The 18063-nt window shown below is 30.4% G+C and overlaps 1 protein-coding gene across 2 annotated transcripts in view; it reads left to right on the top strand.

The window, feature by feature from the left end:
* The window catches only part of LOC141289185 (sodium-dependent neutral amino acid transporter B(0)AT1-like), an 88005-nt gene that overhangs the window by 10718 nt on the left and 59224 nt on the right, over positions 1-18063 (top strand). The window contains exons 3-12 of one of the 2 annotated variants that reach the window (XM_073821286.1): positions 1282-1419; positions 3895-4076; positions 7371-7481; positions 10524-10636; positions 10725-10853; positions 12390-12546; positions 12632-12836; positions 12912-13071; positions 14302-14464; positions 16734-17636. In XM_073821286.1, coding sequence (XP_073677387.1) covers positions 1282-1419; positions 3895-4076; positions 7371-7481; positions 10524-10636; positions 10725-10853; positions 12390-12546; positions 12632-12836; positions 12912-13071; positions 14302-14464; positions 16734-16970 — 1595 coding nt within the window. In that variant the 3' untranslated portion in view covers positions 16971-17636. Of the gene's footprint in view, positions 1-1281; positions 1420-3894; positions 4077-7370; positions 7482-10523; positions 10637-10724; positions 10854-12389; positions 12547-12631; positions 12837-12911; positions 13072-14301; positions 14465-16733; positions 17637-18063 lie in introns of those variants that run through there. The other variant, XM_073821287.1, reaches the window with a different exon arrangement.

The following is an 18063-nucleotide window of genomic DNA, read 5'->3' as shown; positions in this document are numbered from 1 at the left end:
ACTAATAGAGAAAGTGCAATAATAAAACCAGTGAATGAAATATGAACAAACCCTTCAGTAAAAATCTTCAGAATATAGATAGGCATAAATCTGTAAGTTTTGGTGTTTGTAACTGCTGCTGAAGTGAAGAAACAAACTAATTTTAAGAAAATGGCCTTTGAAGATATATATTGAAGTCTATTGACGCAAATAGAAAAAGTGCAATAATAAAACCAGTGAATGAAATATGAACAAATCCTTCAGTAAAAACTTCCAGTATATAGATAGGCATAAATCTGTAAGTTTTGGTGTTTGTAACTGCTGCTGAAGTGAAGAAACAAACTATTTTATGAAAATGGCCTTTGAAGATATATAGTAATTGACGTCTATTGATGCAAATAGAGAAAGTGCAATAATTAAACCAGTGAATGAAATATGAACAAACCCTTCAGTAAAAACTTCCAGTATATAGATAGGCATAAATCTGTAAGTTTTGGTGTTTGTAACTGCTGCTGAAGTGAAGAAACAAACAAATTTTAAGAAAATGGCCTTTGAAGATATATATTGAAGTCTATTGACATAAATAGAGAAAGTGCAATAATTAAATCAGTGAATGAAATATGAACAAACCCTTCAGTAAAAACTTCCAGTATATAGATAGGCATAAATCTGTAAGTTTTGGCGTTTGTAACTGCTGCTGAAGCGAAGAAACAAACTAATTTTATGAAAATGGCCTTTGAAGATACAGTATATAGTAATTGACGTCTATTGATGCAAATTGAGAAAGTGCAATAATGAAACCAGTGAATTAAATATGAACAAACCACTCAGTAAAAACATTAGTATATAGATAAGCATGAATCTGTAGATTTTGGTGTATTACTGAAGTGAAGAAACAAACTCTTAGCCTTAAGATATATGTATTGTAACTTGAAAACTATAGACACTAGTGCAATAATAAAACCAGTGGATGAAATATGAACAAACCCTTCAATAAAAATCTTAAATCTGTAAGTTTTGGTGTTTGTATGTGCTGCTGAAGTGGAGAAACAAACATTTGAATATATGTATGGAATAGAAATCTACAGATGCAAACAGATAAAGCGCAAAAAAATTAAGACTTAAATGTCTATATTGGATGTTTCTTTCCATTAGTCTGAAGAAGACATGTTATTGAAGGAAACTAGACCAAAATCTCAAAATTGAGCATTGCATAAAAAACAAAAACAATGGTTTTGTCTTGAATTAATGGTGAAATAAAATGAAGATGAATGATGTGACTGAAATGCTTCTCACCCACAGGCATTGCCTCCATGCTGGTGTCCTTCATGGTGGGGATGTACTACAACACCATCATCGCCTGGGTCATGTGGTACTTCTTCAACTCATTTCAGGACCCTTTACCCTGGAGTCAGTGTCCCATCAATGAAAACCGGACAGGTAAGGACAATCAGGATTCATGTTGACCCATCGTGACATTACTTTTTGTAGTTTGTTGCCTGAAACAAAACAAAACAACAACTGTAATTTAAAAGTAAAACGTCAAAAAATGCCTCTCTCATTCAGTATTTTTTAATCTTACCTTCTAGTACAAATATTTAAACATTCTTAAATTAAAATTGCTTTTACTTTTTTTTAAAGACTTATCTCAAGTTTTTCGACTGTATTCTCGAAACTCTTCAACTTTATTCTCGAAACACTTCAAATTTATTCTCAAAACACTTCGACTTTATTCCCAAAACTTTTCGGCTTCATTCCCGAAACATTTCGACTTCATTCCCGAAACATTTCGACTTTATTCCCGAAACATTTCGACTTTATTCCCGAAACATTTCGACTTTATTCCTGAAACATTTTGACTTTATTCCTGAAACATTTTGACTTTATTCCTGAAACATTTTGACTTTATTCCTGAAACATTTCGACTTTATTCCCGAAACATTTCGACTTTATTCCTGAAACATTTAGACTTTATTCCTGAAACATTTCGACTTTATTCCCGAAACATTTCGACTTTATTCCTGAAACATTTTGACTTTATTCCTGAAACATTTCGACTTTATTCCTGAAACATTTCGACTTTATTCCCGAAACATTTCGACTTTATTCCTGAAACATTTTTACTTTATTCCTGAAACATTTTGACTTTATTCCCGAAACATTTCGACTTTATTCCTGAAACATTTTGACTTTATTCCTGAAACATTTTGACTTTATTCCCGAAACATTTCGACTTTATTCCTGAAACATTTTGACTTTATTCCTGAAACATTTCGACTTTATTCCCGAAACATTTCGACTTTATTCCTGAAACATTTTGACTTTATTCCTGAAACATTTCGACTTTATTCCCGAAACATTTTGACTTTATTCCTGAAACATTTAGACTTTATTCCTGAAACATTTTGACTTTATTCCTGAAACATTTAGACTTTATTCCTGAAACATTTAGACTTTATTCCTGAAACATTTTGACTTTATTCCTGAAACATTTAGACTTTATTCCTGAAACATTTTGACTTTATTCCTGAAACATTTAGACTTTATTCCCGAAACATTTCGACTTTATTCCTGAAACATTTTGACTTTATTCCTGAAACATTTCGACTTTATTCCCGAAACATTTCGACTTTATTCCTGAAACATTTTGACTTTATTCCTGAAACATTTAGACTTTATTCCTGAAACATTTCGACTTTATTCCCGAAACATTTCGACTTTATTCCTGAAACATTTAGACTTTATTCCTGAAACATTTCGACTTTATTCCTGAAACATTTTGACTTTATTCCCGAAACATTTCGACTTTATTCCTGAAACATTTAGACTTTATTCCTGAAACATTTCGACTTTATTCCTGAAACATTTTGACTTTATTCCTGAAACATTTAGACTTTATTCCTGAAACATTTCGACTTTATTCCCGAAACATTTCGACTTTATTCCTGAAACATTTTGACTTTATTCCTGAAACATTTAGACTTTATTCCTGAAACATTTCGACTTTATTCCCGAAACATTTCGACTTTATTCCTGAAACATTTTGACTTTATTCCTGAAACATTTCGACTTTATTCCCGAAACATTTCGACTTTATTCCTGAAACATTTTTACTTTATTCCTGAAACATTTAGACTTTATTCCTGAAACATTTAGACTTTATTCCCGAAACATTTCGACTTTATTCCTGAAACATTTTGACTTTATTCCTGAAACATTTTGACTTTATTCCCGAAACATTTCGACTTTATTCCTGAAACATTTTGACTTTATTCCTGAAACATTTTGACTTTATCCCCGAAACTTTTGGCCTCATTCTCGAAACATTTCGACTTCATTCTCAAAATATTTGGACTTTTTTCTCAAAATATTATGAATTTAATCTCATATATATATATATATATATATATATATATATATTTTTTTTTTTTTTTTAACTAAAATGCTAGTAATGCTTTAAAAAAACATAATTCAAAGGGAAAACAAGTATTTTTTTTACCTCACTGATAGATTTTTTTTCTTGTTTTAAGCATAGACACTTCATTTGGATAAATTATTTTAGAAAACAAAAATTTCTTAATTCTTAATCATTAAGACTTAAGTAAATGTATCTTGATTTTTTTTAAAAGGTATTTGTAATAGAAAATGGCATGATCTTAGTTTAAAATCTATTAGTGTAAACACGCATACGTAGTAAAACAATTTTTTTTTTGCCTTTTTTATATTATATTTTTTAAAATTGTGTGTTCATGTTTATTTATGATCAGTAACTGAAACATTATCAATACTATGTCAATGTAAAGCTTTTTACGATGCCAATAAAGCTACTTGAGTCTTGATTTTAATTGATTTTAATTTTAAGTGCATGAAGACGATGAATATACAAATCCAAGTGTGTTTACTGTCTGTAAACAGGGTTCGTGTCTGAATGTGAGCGCAGTTCTCCAGTGGATTATTTCTGGTACAGAAAGACGCTGAACACAACGCCTGCGATCGATGAGACTGGAGGTCTGCAGTGGTGGATTGTCTTGTGTCTATTCTGTGCCTGGACTCTGCTGTGGGTTTGCTGTCTGAGGGGCATCGAGACCACCGGAAAGGTAAATCTCAATCACTTTCTCTTGTGTTTGTTTTTCTACAGAGTGAAAATTAATGGGATTTAATGTTGTTTTGGACTCCACTGACTATCAATATATAGAAAAAAAGAGTTATTTGTGTTTTGCAGAGAATAAAAGGTTTGGAATCCTGGGTTATATTATGTTTCGGGTCAAAATTGACCCTATGCTTTGAGTTGTTGGAAATAGTGGTTAACCTAGGATGTTTTTCTTGAAATTGTGCAGCTATTTCCCATTTAGGGTCATAAATGCGCCTGCAAAGTTTCAACATTCTGAGGTTTTGTGGGCATACAAAATTTCTATTACAATTGTGATGTTTGCAAGTCAATTTCACCCACACATTTAATGGTTTCAAGTGCACAGACCCAAAAATAACTAAAAAAAAATATGTATTTTATGTCAGTTTCTCTAAAGGTTATTTACATTTATGCATTTAGCAAATGCTTTTATTTGTAGAAATGTACATTGCATTGAAGGCATAAAGTTTTATCAGTTCATACATGTTAATTTTACTGGAATATTAACTCTGTACTGGAATAATATTAATGATTTTGCCATTGCTAGTGCCATGATCAGTTGTTAAAGCTTCAGCAAAGCTAAATTAAATTTAAAAAATAAAATTCAAAAACACATTTTTAAAGCAATTTTTTTAATCTAAAAAAAAAAAAAAATAGCTGTCAAACATTTTCCAAAATCATGTGTGGGTCAAAGACGAAAACGGGTTTAAGCATAAAAACAGCAAGTGTAATACTGCTTTAAACACCAAACAAAACAAAACAAAACAAAACAAAAGGTAAAAAGTTTTCTGTTTAATTCAACTGCACTTTTGTTTTTTTCTGAGCAAAAAATAAATATCATAGATTTACAGAAGAAAAATGGATTTAACTCTTATTAGAGTTAATTTGACCCGCACAATAAAAATTGCACAACACGTTTAATGTTAAATGGGGAATCGTTGGATTATCCTCAAGTGTCAACCAATGACATTAAATCTGTCATTAAGGCAGTTATTTATTAGAGGACTGACGTAGCAGCATGTCCATGTGCAGCTGTGTTTATAACCTCGTAAAAATACAAGAACATTAACCCAGGGTGGACAAAGTGAACTCTCAAATCCTGCCTACCTTAAATAATGACTAACCCTCAGAAACGTGTGAGCAGCGCCACACATGGAACAACCAAAGGTTAACCTGAAGCCAGATATCGGGGTGTGGTTGGTGAGGTTAAGCATTAGCTCGTGCACAGACTGATGTTATTGTTAGAAACAGCCTGCTAGTTTTGGCCCAAGACAAAGATAAAACTCATAAAACTGATAATCGGAGGAAACCAATGTTTTACACTATTATATAAAGAGCACAAAGGGCAGCGAGATTCGGGCTGCAGTAAAGATATCAGTAACGAATGGCTGCAGTGGAAACACTGATAACAGACACTTTTATTTACAGGATGCAATTGTTAGAACAGGAAAGAGAATTTCCAGCTCTCATTTCATTTAATTTCATTTCAAAATCGAAGGAAAGTCAATATGAAATGACAGTTTTCACAAAGGAAGTGAAGTCTGTTCTTAAAACCATTCAGATTTTTCACATTGCAACGTTGTTTTCATGACATTTAACAGCATTTACCACCAAACAAGTGTTTAAACAATAGTATGTTCTAGTTCGTTTTTTTTAATCTGCATTACTAGCTGTCTAATAATAAACCTTTGTTTTTACTAATTGCTTTTGCTTTGTTTGTTTTTGGATAAAAATGTCTGCAAGCAGCCTTCTCTAAAAAGGTAAATTGTAAAAATATAATATATAATGCAATTAATGCATGAAATTTAGTAAATACATTTCTATAAATAAATTAAATTCTTTTCATAAATAAATATTAAAACTTTCATATATTTTTATTTTATTATAAAGATGTGTATTTAATAACTGAATACAAACAATACAATAGATATGTTTAATAAACAAATAGTTTCACATATATTTAATATTTTTATTCCATTATATATTGTTATGTAATAATGTAAATGTAATGTTATTGTATTTCAAATAAGTTTCTAATGCTCATCAAGGCTGTGTTTATTTTATTAAAAATACAGAAAAAATGTGTAATATTGTGAAATATTATAGCAATGTAAAATAAAGTTCCTTTATTTTAATAAACATTAAGAATCTGTTTAATTTAATAGCATTTTTGTTTTTCTGAGAAAAAAATAAACATCATAGATTTTTCCCTAATTTACAGAAACTTACATGAAACCTTAAAAGTATTTAACAATAAATATCATGCATTTGTCCCTGATTTACAGAACCTTATTTGAAACCTTAAAAGTAGACACTTTACTCACATTTAATGTGCTTTCTACTTTTGTAAATTTATTTTAATGGGAACATCTTAACGTCTTTGACCCATGTTCTCATATTTACTTTTTTATTCATGTTAAAGATTTTTTAACAATGTTTTTCAAAATGTGATATTGTGAAATATTATCACAATGTGCATAACTTCTATTTTAATATACATTAAAAATCTAAAGTATTTCTGTGATCAAATCTGAATTTTTCAGCATCATTACTCCAGTCTTCATTGTCACATTAACCTTCAGAAATCATTCTAATATGCTGATTTATTACTTTTATTATCCATGTTGAAAACAGTTATGTTGCTTATTTTTTTTTATTTTTTATTTTTTACAATCTGTGATACTTTTTCAGGATTATTTAATGAATAAAAAGTTAAAAAGAACAGCATTTATTTAAAATAGACATCTTTTCTAACAATATACATTACTGTTCAAAAGTCTTTTTTGGGGGGGAAAGAAATTATTAAGAAAATAAATTTACAAAAGTGATTTTATGTGCATAGAAAGCTTATTAAATGTTCACCAAGGATGTGTTAAATCAGTAAAAAGGTGATAGAAAAAACTTATATTACTAGAAATGATTTATATTTCGAATAAATGCTGTTCACTTTAACTTTTTATTCATAAAAGAAAAAAGAATGCAGATAAACGCAGTCTTGATGAGCGTAAGAGACGTATTTAAAAAAAACTTTAAAAGTCTTACTGATCCCAAACGTTTGACGTGTATATATTTCTCTATATATATTTAATAAAATCAAAATAAACAGAGTTTATACTTTTAATTATTTTTAATAATTCATGAAGAAAATAAAGCAGAGAATTTGTGAGAAATGTGTTATTATCATGCAAGGAAATATCATAAAATTCTTAAAAACAGATTTTAGGCTCTGTGTTGAGTGTTTGTGATATTTCTGCTTTGTCAGGCCGTGTATGTGACGTCCACGCTGCCGTATGTGGTCCTGACCATCTTCCTGATCAGAGGACTGACGCTCAAAGGCTCCGTCAGCGGAATCAAGTTCCTCTTCACTCCTGACGTAAGTCTGACACAAACACATCCAGTGACTTCACTTTACACAGCTACAGATGCTCTGTAGAGGACAAAGAAAGACATGCATTTTTGTATGTTTCTTACTGCAAACATATAAAAACTTTCGATTAGTAATATGCATTGCTAAGAACTTCATTTGGACTACTTTAAAATCTATTTTCTCAGCATTTAGATTTTTTTTGCACCCTCAGATTCCAGATTTACAAATATTGTCCTATCCTAACAAACCATACATCAATGGAAAGCTTATTTATTTAGCTTTCAAATGTATAGGGTGTCACATATAAAAAGACACGAATAAATCTGCACATAAATACAGTTTAAAATAAAAATTCTGTCAAAATCTACTCCACAAAAAAAGATAATTTGAATAAAGTTGTAAACTGAACAGTTGAGTTTTTTTGGTCCATACTATGGAAGTCAATGGGACCTGGAATTGTTTAGCCCCCACATTTTTTCAAAATATCTTTTCTAGTGAATTTCTAGAAAAAAGAAACTCATATAGGTCTGGAATGACATGGGCAAGAGTAAATAAAGACAGAATTTGTATTTTTGGGGAAACTATCTGTTGGTATTAACATTAACCAAGTCTAATATTTATATAGTCATTATTTAGGTTGTTGCATATGATGCAGCCTTTCCAAAATCACGTTAATAGTTCACACAGTCTAAAAATAAAGGTTCTTTATTGGTATCGATGCTTCCATGAAGAACCTTGAACATCCATGGAAACTTTCAAATGCAGAAAAGGTTCTTTAGATTTTTAAAACGTTCTTTGGAGAACCAAAAATGGTTCTAATATGTGACCCTGGACCACAAAACCAGTCATAAGGTTAAATTTTACAAAACTGAGATGTATGCATCATATGAAAGTTCAATAAATAAGCTTTCTATTGATGTATGGTTTGTTAGGATAGGACAATATTTGGCGGAGATACATCTATTTGAAAATCTGGAATCTGAGGGTGCAAAAAAATCAAAATACTGAGAAAATCACCTTTAAAGTTCTCCAAGTTAGGTTCTTAACAATGCATATTACTAATCAAAAATTACATTTTGATATATTTATAGTAGGAATTTTGCAAAAAATCTTCATGGAACATGATCTTTACTTAATTTCCTAATGATTTTTGGCATAAAAGAAAAATCAATAATTTTGACCCATACAATGTATTTTTGGCTATTGCTACAAATATACCCCAGCGACTTAAGACTGGTTTTGTGGTCCAGGGTCACATATGGCATCACTGCAAAAACACCTATTTGGGACCTTTATTTTTAAGTGTGTGTGTGTTTTGTGAGTTTGTGAGATTTTCTAAAGCATCAATCCCAATGGAGACTTCCTGTTCAAATCTATCAGTTTTTGCCTTAAATTTATGTTACTGTTAACCAGCATTTAGAGTGCATTTTACACCTTGAAAAGTCACTTCCTGCACTAAAGTGATATTTTATACATCCTATTTCAGAAAAGCTGTTTATGAATGACATTTCCAGCAGACTACAGATGTGACTGCAGGACAGGGTCAGAAATTAACAGCGGCTTGTGGCAAAAATGCCACCAAAATGAACAAAATGCCCTACAAATTCATGATAAAGAGGCAAGAAATGGCCCGACACAATTACACAATCTATTACGGCTGTTGCATTTAAAGTCCAATGTGAAAATGAATGAAAAGTGTCCATTTATGGCACGATATTGAGATTTTTGCATCAGGTTTCGTTTGACATGTTTTGGCAGCGTTATACCTGATAACAAATGTCTTTTAAGAACTTTTCACCGAAAGGTGAAAGCAAAAATGGTTCTTCTATGGCATCACTGCAAAAACACCTATTTGGGCCCTTTATTTTTAAGTGTGTGTGTGTTTCGTGAGTTTGTGAGATTTTCTAAAGCATCAATCCCAATGGAGACTTCCTGTTCAAATCTATCAGGTTTTGATGTTTTTGCCTTAAATTTATGTTACTGTTAACCAGCATTAAGAGTGCATTTTACACCTTGAAAAATCACTTCCTGCACTAAAGTGATATTTTATACATCCTATTTCAGAAAAGCTGTTTATGAATGACATTTCCAGCAGACTACAGATGTGACTGCAGGACAGGGTCAGAAATTAACAGGGGCTTGTGGCAAAAATGCCACCAAAATGAACAAAAATGCCCTACAAATTCACGATAAAGAGGCAAGAAATGGCCCGGCACAATTACACAATCTATTACGGCTGTTGCATTTAAAGTCCAATGTGAAAACGAATGAAAAGTGTCCATTTATGGCATGATATTGAGATTTTTGCATCAGGTTTCGTTTGACATGTTTTGGCAGCGTTAAACCTGATAACAAATGTTTTTAAAGAACTTTTTCCCCGAAAGGCTATTTGGGAAACCAAAAATGGTTCTTCTATGGCATCACTGCAAAAACACCTATTTGGGCCCTTTATTTTTAAGTGTGTGTGTGTTTCGTGAGTTTGTGAGATTTTCTAAAGCATCAATCCCAATGGAGACTTCCTGTTCAAATCTATCAGTTTTTGATGTTTTTGCCTTAAATTTATGTTACTGTTAACCAGCATTAAGAGTGCATTTTACACCTTGAAAAGTTGCTTCATTTCATATTTCAGAAAAGCTTTATTAATTTATGAATTTATTATAATTTATGAAATTAACAGGGGCTTGTGGCAGAAATGACACCAAAATGGACAAAAATGTCCCATAAATTTATTATAAAGTGGCAAGAAATGGCCCTGTACAGTTATACAATCTATTACGGCTGTTGCGATTAAGGTCCAATGTGAAAACTAATGAAAAGTCTCCATTAATGGCATAATATTTAGGTTTTGGCAGCACTGAGCCTGATAACCAATCACAAACGTTTCTGTTGAGCTTATGAACACAATAGCCAATCAGAGGTGTTTAGATTAGTCAGCGCTAAAATTTGAGGTTTGTTTTGTTGAGTGAAAGTTCACTGAATGAATGAGTTTGCCAAAGTGTATAACTCACATGTATATGATATGTAATGATATTCTGCTGGTTTGTGTAGATGGACGAGCTGCTGAATCCGTCGACGTGGCTGGACGCGGGAGCGCAGGTGTTTTACTCGTTCTCTCTGGCGTTTGGAGGACTCATCTCATTCTCCAGCTACAACTCGGTCCAGTCAGTACCTTCGGCCTTTCTGTTTGACAGCTGTTGAGTTTGTCTTCAGTATAATGGTTTTAATAAATGCTCCACTATGTGTCTGCAGTAATAACTGTGAGCAGGATGCGGTCATCATCTCCACAATAAACGGCGTCACGTCCATTTACGCCGCCATCGTCATTTACTCCATCATCGGCTTCAGAGCCACTGAGAGGTTCGACGACTGTGTCAACGGGTGAGTGTTTACATCTTAAACAACCCTGGACTGCAAAACCAGTCGATTTGTAGCTATAGCCTAAAGTTATTGATTAAAAGTGACTGATTTTTCTTTTATGCCAAATATCATTAGTTCACTTCTGTTCCATGAAGATATCTTGAAAATTTCCTACCGTAAATATATTTAAACTTAATTTTTGATTAGTAATATGCATTGCTAAGAACTTCATTTGGACAACTTTAAAGGCGATTTTCTCAATATTTAGATTTTTTTGCATCCTCAGATTCCAGATGCTCAAATAGATATTGTCATATCCCAACAAATGTAATAAACATACTAATAGACTGCAATATAATAGATTTTTATTTAATATACAGTACATTTAATATATTCAATTACATACACGTTTTTCATATACTTTAAAAAATAATAAATATATAATAGCTATTTCAAATACATAGTAGTTATTTATTATTCAATAATATACATTATATATAATGATATATATATACACACACACACACACACACACACACACACACACACACATATATATATATTTATATAATCATATATACATTTAGTAATATATCAAATACACATTTTTATATATTTTGAAATATCAATAATATATATTTAGTAAATTTTACTAAATCGATAATAATATATTATTTTGATTCAATTTATTATTCAATAATATGCATTATGAATTTTACATATATCATATTATTATTATTTTTTTTTATTTCAAGCAAATAGTGTGGCAGCAGAAAAAAAATACATAATAAGAATAATAATAGTAATAATAATAACTTATACACTTATACATCACACATTTTTCATTTCCTAAATAAATGTATTTATTTTATTTATTGGTGTGTTTATTAGATTTATTTTTGTATACTTATAATGAAAGATAGAAGATATTTTTTTCTATGTTAAATTACAGAAAAAAATATATTAAATTACATAATTAACATTAAATATCTGTTTATACATTTAGTTTGGATATATATAAATATATATATATATGAATATTACTAAATAATTTTTAATTATACATATACATTTTTAATACATTTACAAAATAATTTATTTTAATATTCTGAACTTGACATATATTCATATTTATCCTTGTTAAAACATTAAATATATGTTTAAATTAATATATCAAACATTACATTGTAGTTTTTTTTATTCCAAATATATTTAATTTGAAATTAAATAATATATTATATATTTAATAAAAATTACCTAGAATATGATATATGATCTATACCTAGAATGTTTGATATATAAATTTAAATACATATATTTAATATATTTTAGGAGTGATAAATACAAATAAATTACAGTTAGTCCATTATTTAATTCTACATACTGTTCATATGTTTCTATTCATAAAAAAAAATATTACATATATATCAAAACTAAAAGTATAAACAAATTTTTAATAAACATGTTCAAATATGTCATTTTATATATTGTTTAAAATAGTTTTTCCATTTTTAAAGGTAATTAAATCCGACTCACAGTGCTCTGGTTCATTTACAGTAACATCCTGACGCTGATGAACACGTTCGATCTGCCGGAGGGAAACATCACCGAGACCAACTACGACAATTTCATTCAGCATCTCAACAGCACAGCACCAGACGTCTTTCAGGAGCTCAACCTGAAGACCTGCGACATGCAGACGCTCCTCAGTCAGGTCCGTTTGACCTTAAAGTTTCTCTAAATGACAAATGCAAACCATGCAGCAGATCTCATTAAACCCTGTCCTTTAATTCGCACAGGGAGTCGAGGGAACCGGTCTGGCCTTCATCGTGTTCACTGAGGCCATCACTAAGATGCCCATCTCTCCTCTGTGGTCAGTGCTGTTCTTCATCATGCTCTTCTGTTTGGGATTGTCCACCATGTTCGGCAGCGTCGAAGGAGTCGTGGCACCACTGCAGGACCTCAACATCCTACCGAAGCGCTGGCCGAAGGAGGTCTACACAGGTACGGTTGCAGAAACTTTCTTCATTGCCAGTTCCTGTGATGTTCAGTTCGTTAAGTCTTCGGTTTGTGTTTCAGGTCTGGTGTGTTTCTTCTCGTTCGCTCTGGCGATCATCTTCGCTCAGGGTTCGGGTGAATACTGGCTGGCTCTGTTCGACAGTTTCGCCGGATCCATTCCTTTGCTCATCATCGCCTTCTGTGAGATGATGGCTGTATCCTACATTTATGGGATCGACAGGTGAGTCTACCTGAATTTAATATGTTTATTAAAAACACAATCACATACAGTATGCATACACTCCCATTCAAAAGTTTGGGATCAAAAAATTAAAAAATATAGCTGCAAGCAGCAATTACGGGGACCCATCACACCAGATTTGAAATTTTTGGCCAAAACATTGAGAAGTTATATGCAAATATAGTCAATTTTAATATCTCCTGACCACTAGCTGGCACTGGGCCAAAACAGTGCAGGTAGCCTCAGGTCATGCTTGTTATCACACACACCAAGTTTGGTCTCAATACGCCAAACCATTGCGGAGATATAGCCTCACATCCATTTTTGTGCACTTTTCATAGAATTCGTTCGCTCGTTACTCGATAACGGTTTGTCCAATCAACTTGAATTCCATAACTTTTCCCCAGCATGGTCTGAAGATGATCTGAGCCAATTTTGGTGAAAATCAGACAAACTGTCAAGGGCTGAGTTCAAAATAGAAAAAAAACTAAACCTTACGATTTTTAAAGTTAAGTGTTCATTCGAATTTTATAAGCAAAAGGAAAGTGAAATTTTGGACAAGTGGTGGCGCTAGAGAGTTTGAGTTAGAGACTCCAAACTTGCTATGGTTAAAGTTAAATCTGTCTTCTATCATTGTGCCAAATTTTACAACTTTCCCGCAAGCGGTTCTATGGGCTGCCATAGACTTCAACGGCGGAAGAAGAATAAGAATAAGAACACTAACGGATACAATAGTGCTTGGCCCCTAATTTACTGACCCCAAAACTTTTTGATGGTAGTTTGCATTGTAACAAAAGATTCTGTTTTAAATAAACACAGTTCTTTTCAACTTTTTATTTGTTAAAGAATCACAGGTTCCAACAAAATATTAAGTAGCACAAATGTTTTCAACATTGATAATAAATCAGCATATTAGAATAATTTCTGAAGGATTGTGTGACACTAAAGACTGGAGTAATGATGTTAAAAATACAGCTTTGTATCGCAAGAATAAATTACATTTTAAAACGTATTTACATAGAAAAGTGTTCTTTTGAATTGAAATAAAATTTCACAATATTACAGTTTTTCCTGTATTTTTGATCAAATAAATGCAGATTTGATGAGCATAAGAGACGTCTTTATAATCCATTACAAGTCTTACTGATCTCAAACTTTTGAGTGGCAGTGTATATACACATATGTAGAGAGAGACTGACCTGTTGACATGTGTGTGTTGATTCGGTGCAGATTCAACGACGATATCAAGTTTATGATCGGTCACAAGCCCAACTTCTTCTGGCAGGCCACATGGAGAGTCATCAGTCCACTCATAGTGCTGGTCATCTTCCTCTTCTACTTTGTCACCAAAGTCAATCAAAAGCTGACCTACATCGCCTGGGACCCAGAGTCTGTACGTATTTTCAGCTATATCTGAGTCAGTGTCATCTGGAGATCTGCAGGAGGGAAAACTAAGAAAAATGGGCAATAGATTTGCTTTGGATCGAAAATATGACAGATATTGATTTCTAGACAAGCATAAAGAAAATGAGCAATAATTTCAACTATTTTAAAATAGAAAAAATACATTTTTAGTTTTTTTTTTCTAAAAATACACAAAATCTTTTGAAAACTTTTGAAACTCTCTGATCAATAAATATGTGCAATGTAACATGGATAAATAAATAAAGCATAATATATAAAAACGTATAAAAAATTGTACATAGTGCAATATAAATAAATATATATGCTTAAATTAATATGCATAAATACATATAACAAGTATTAATGAATGAGTAATAAATACAAGTAAAAAACAAATGTATGAGTAATGCATAAATTATGAATATGATTAATACATAAATATGCTTAATGTAACAAATAAATAAATAAAGCATAATGCATAAAATAAAAAAGTATTAAAAGTGTAATAAATAAATTATAAATGTGAGTAATGCATATATACATAAAATATGAGTAGTACAATGCAATATAAATAAATAAATATGTGTAAGAAATTAATATACATAAATATTAATAGAAAATAATAAGGAATGAGTAATAAATAAGAGTAAAATAAATGTATGAGTAATGCATAAATGCATAAATTAAAAATATGAGTAATACAAAAAAGCGTAATGTAACAAATAAATAAATAAAGCATAATACACAAATTATAAAAAGTAAAAAAACGTTTTATAAATGAATTATAAATATGAATAATGCATAAATAAATTATAAATATAAGTAGTACAGTGCAATATAAAATAAATAAATAAATAAATATGTGGGACAAATTAATATGCATAAATACATAAATGCATCGTGCATAAATAAAGCATAATACATACAAATAAAAAAGTAATGAAAAGTGTAATAAATAAATAAATTATAAATGTGAGTAATGCATAAATGCATAAATTATAAATATGAGTAGTACATAGTGCAATAAAAATAAGTAAATTATACATAAAGCATAATACATAAATTTAAAAAGTAATAAATAGTGTAATACACTGTAATAAATAAATTATAAATGTGAGTAATGCATCAATTAAAAATATGAGTACATTAATAAATAAATATGCATGACAAATTAATATGCATAAATACATATGAATAATAAATACTATTAATGATTTAGTAATAAATAAGAGTAAAATTAAAAATATAAGAAAAAAATTATGAATATAAGTAATACATAAATATTCGTAATGCAGCATACAGAAATAAACATAATACATACATGAAGAGTAATAAAAAGTGTAACACATAATACATTATAAATGTAAGTAATGCATAAATAGATAAATTATAAATATGAGTATTCCATAGTAATATAAATATGAAAAAAATATTTATAAATAAATAGTATTATACATAAATAAATATAAAATATATAAATATATAATATATAATATAAATATAAATGAGTGATGCATAAATACAGAAATTGTAAATATGAGTAGTATAAAAAAATCTAAATAAATTTGTAAATGAGTGATGCATAAATACATATAAATAATAATAATATTAATAAATGAGTAATAAATAGTAAAATAAACTAATGTATGAGTAATGCAAATGTGTAAATTATACATATAAATACTAATAATTTATTTATAAATAAATATCATTATAAACAAAAAATAAAAAAGTAATAAAAAGTGTAATAAATACATTTTAAATGAGTAATGCTTAAATATTAGTATCAATAAATTTACATAATAAATTATTATGCATAAATGCATATGAATAATTAATAATATTAACGAATGAGTAATAAATCATAGTAAAATAAACTAATGTATGAGTAACGCATAAATGTGTAAAATATAAATATGAATAATTTATTTATAAATAAATATCATTATACATAAAAATAAAAAAGTAATAAAAAGTGTAATAAATAAATTCTAAATGAGTAATGCATAAATATGAGTAGTATCAATACATTTGCATAATAAATCATTATGCATAAATATATATGAATAATTATTAATGTTAATGCATGAGTAATAAATCATAGTAAAATAAACAAGTGTATGAGTATTGCATAATAATAATAAATAATTTAATAAATAATACATAAATATAAATAATAAATAAAAATATCAGCAATAAATAAATATGAGTAATAAATAATCACATGCTGTTACCTGACTATGTCTTGTTGTTTCCAGGAGAATTTCCCCACGCTGTCAACGCTGTCGTATCCGAACTGGATTTACGGCATCATCTTCATTCTGTCAGGTGTTCCTGCGCTGGTCATTCCTGCGGTCGCTCTCTACAAACTCATCAGAAACCGCTGCTGCGGTAAAGAGGAGAAAGACACTCACTTACAGCCGGTTTACTCCATATCTGACAAAATACAGATGCCTGACGAAACTGACAAGATCTCACGCAAATCACTCGACTAACACAGAAAACTGAACAAAACTGACCATACGTTGAGTCCTGGTGCACACGCGGCTCATGCGGGTTCCAGTCTGACCTGCAACCGCTTTCCTCCCGTTAGAGACCAAACTAGAAAAAGAGAAAAGACGTTTACAGATGTGGTTTGCACTGATGGCTGTATATACTCTTCAGTTGTTTGTACATACGTTTTATTGTCTTAAAGAAGCCGCTGAAGATTAGCAACATCCATGAAACTCTCCTTCTATAAATGAGAATTAGCCAGAAAACAGCTGGTTTCTTTCTGGTGGCTTCATGCACAATTAACTTTTTATTTTGTTGCATGTGTGAAATTTTTATTTTAACAGAATTTCATCTCTATAAGCTAATATTTAATTTAAGAAACATTTATGGGGATATGCTTTATCTCTCATGAAATGCTGTTGTCAGTGTTGATGTTCATTGCTTGATTTTTGTGTAATTGAGGATGTTTGTGTAGCTCTACATGTATTATAAACATTTTTATGATGTATTTGTTCTTCTTGACAATACCAGCTTAATAATACACTCATTTTGATCTGTGCATTGTGTTAAAGAAGTGCGCAACATGCTAACTACATTTAATCATGCCAGAAAACATGTTAGCAACATGCTAATCTTGAACCGTAAAATCTATTAAATAGCCTATATTTAACCAACACAAACTTGCTCTTGCTGTAGTTTTGTGACTCTGAATTTAGTCAGAATCATTTAAGCTCTTTTTTTTGACATCAGCTTGTCAGATGTTTGGTCCGGTTATTACTGTCAATCATAGCAATGAATCTCGCATATTTAGCCGATTTACTCACATTTTTTTAAACTGCCATTTGTCATTCTTGAAACGGTATACATGGACGTTTGGTCCTCTTAGACAAACAACACTTTTCTTCGATTGTGAGTGTATTATGTAGAGAAAACGAACAGAGTACGCTCATATTACGGCACACTACAGTTGACCGGAAATGACTGAGCTGGCTTGACTAAACAAGCAAGTCATTCGTGCATTTGGTCAATTGGAAGTTCTCTGAATGACACTAGAACAGAATAATTGAAACTATTTACTTGATTGGTTTCCAGCGT

The sequence above is a fragment of the Garra rufa genome, chromosome 17 (assembly GCF_049309525.1).
Source record: "Garra rufa chromosome 17, GarRuf1.0, whole genome shotgun sequence".
NCBI classification, from domain to species: Eukaryota; Metazoa; Chordata; class Actinopteri; order Cypriniformes; family Cyprinidae; genus Garra; species Garra rufa.
Note: the sequence above shows the minus strand (reverse complement) of the source record. Positions and strands in the feature narration are given on the sequence as shown.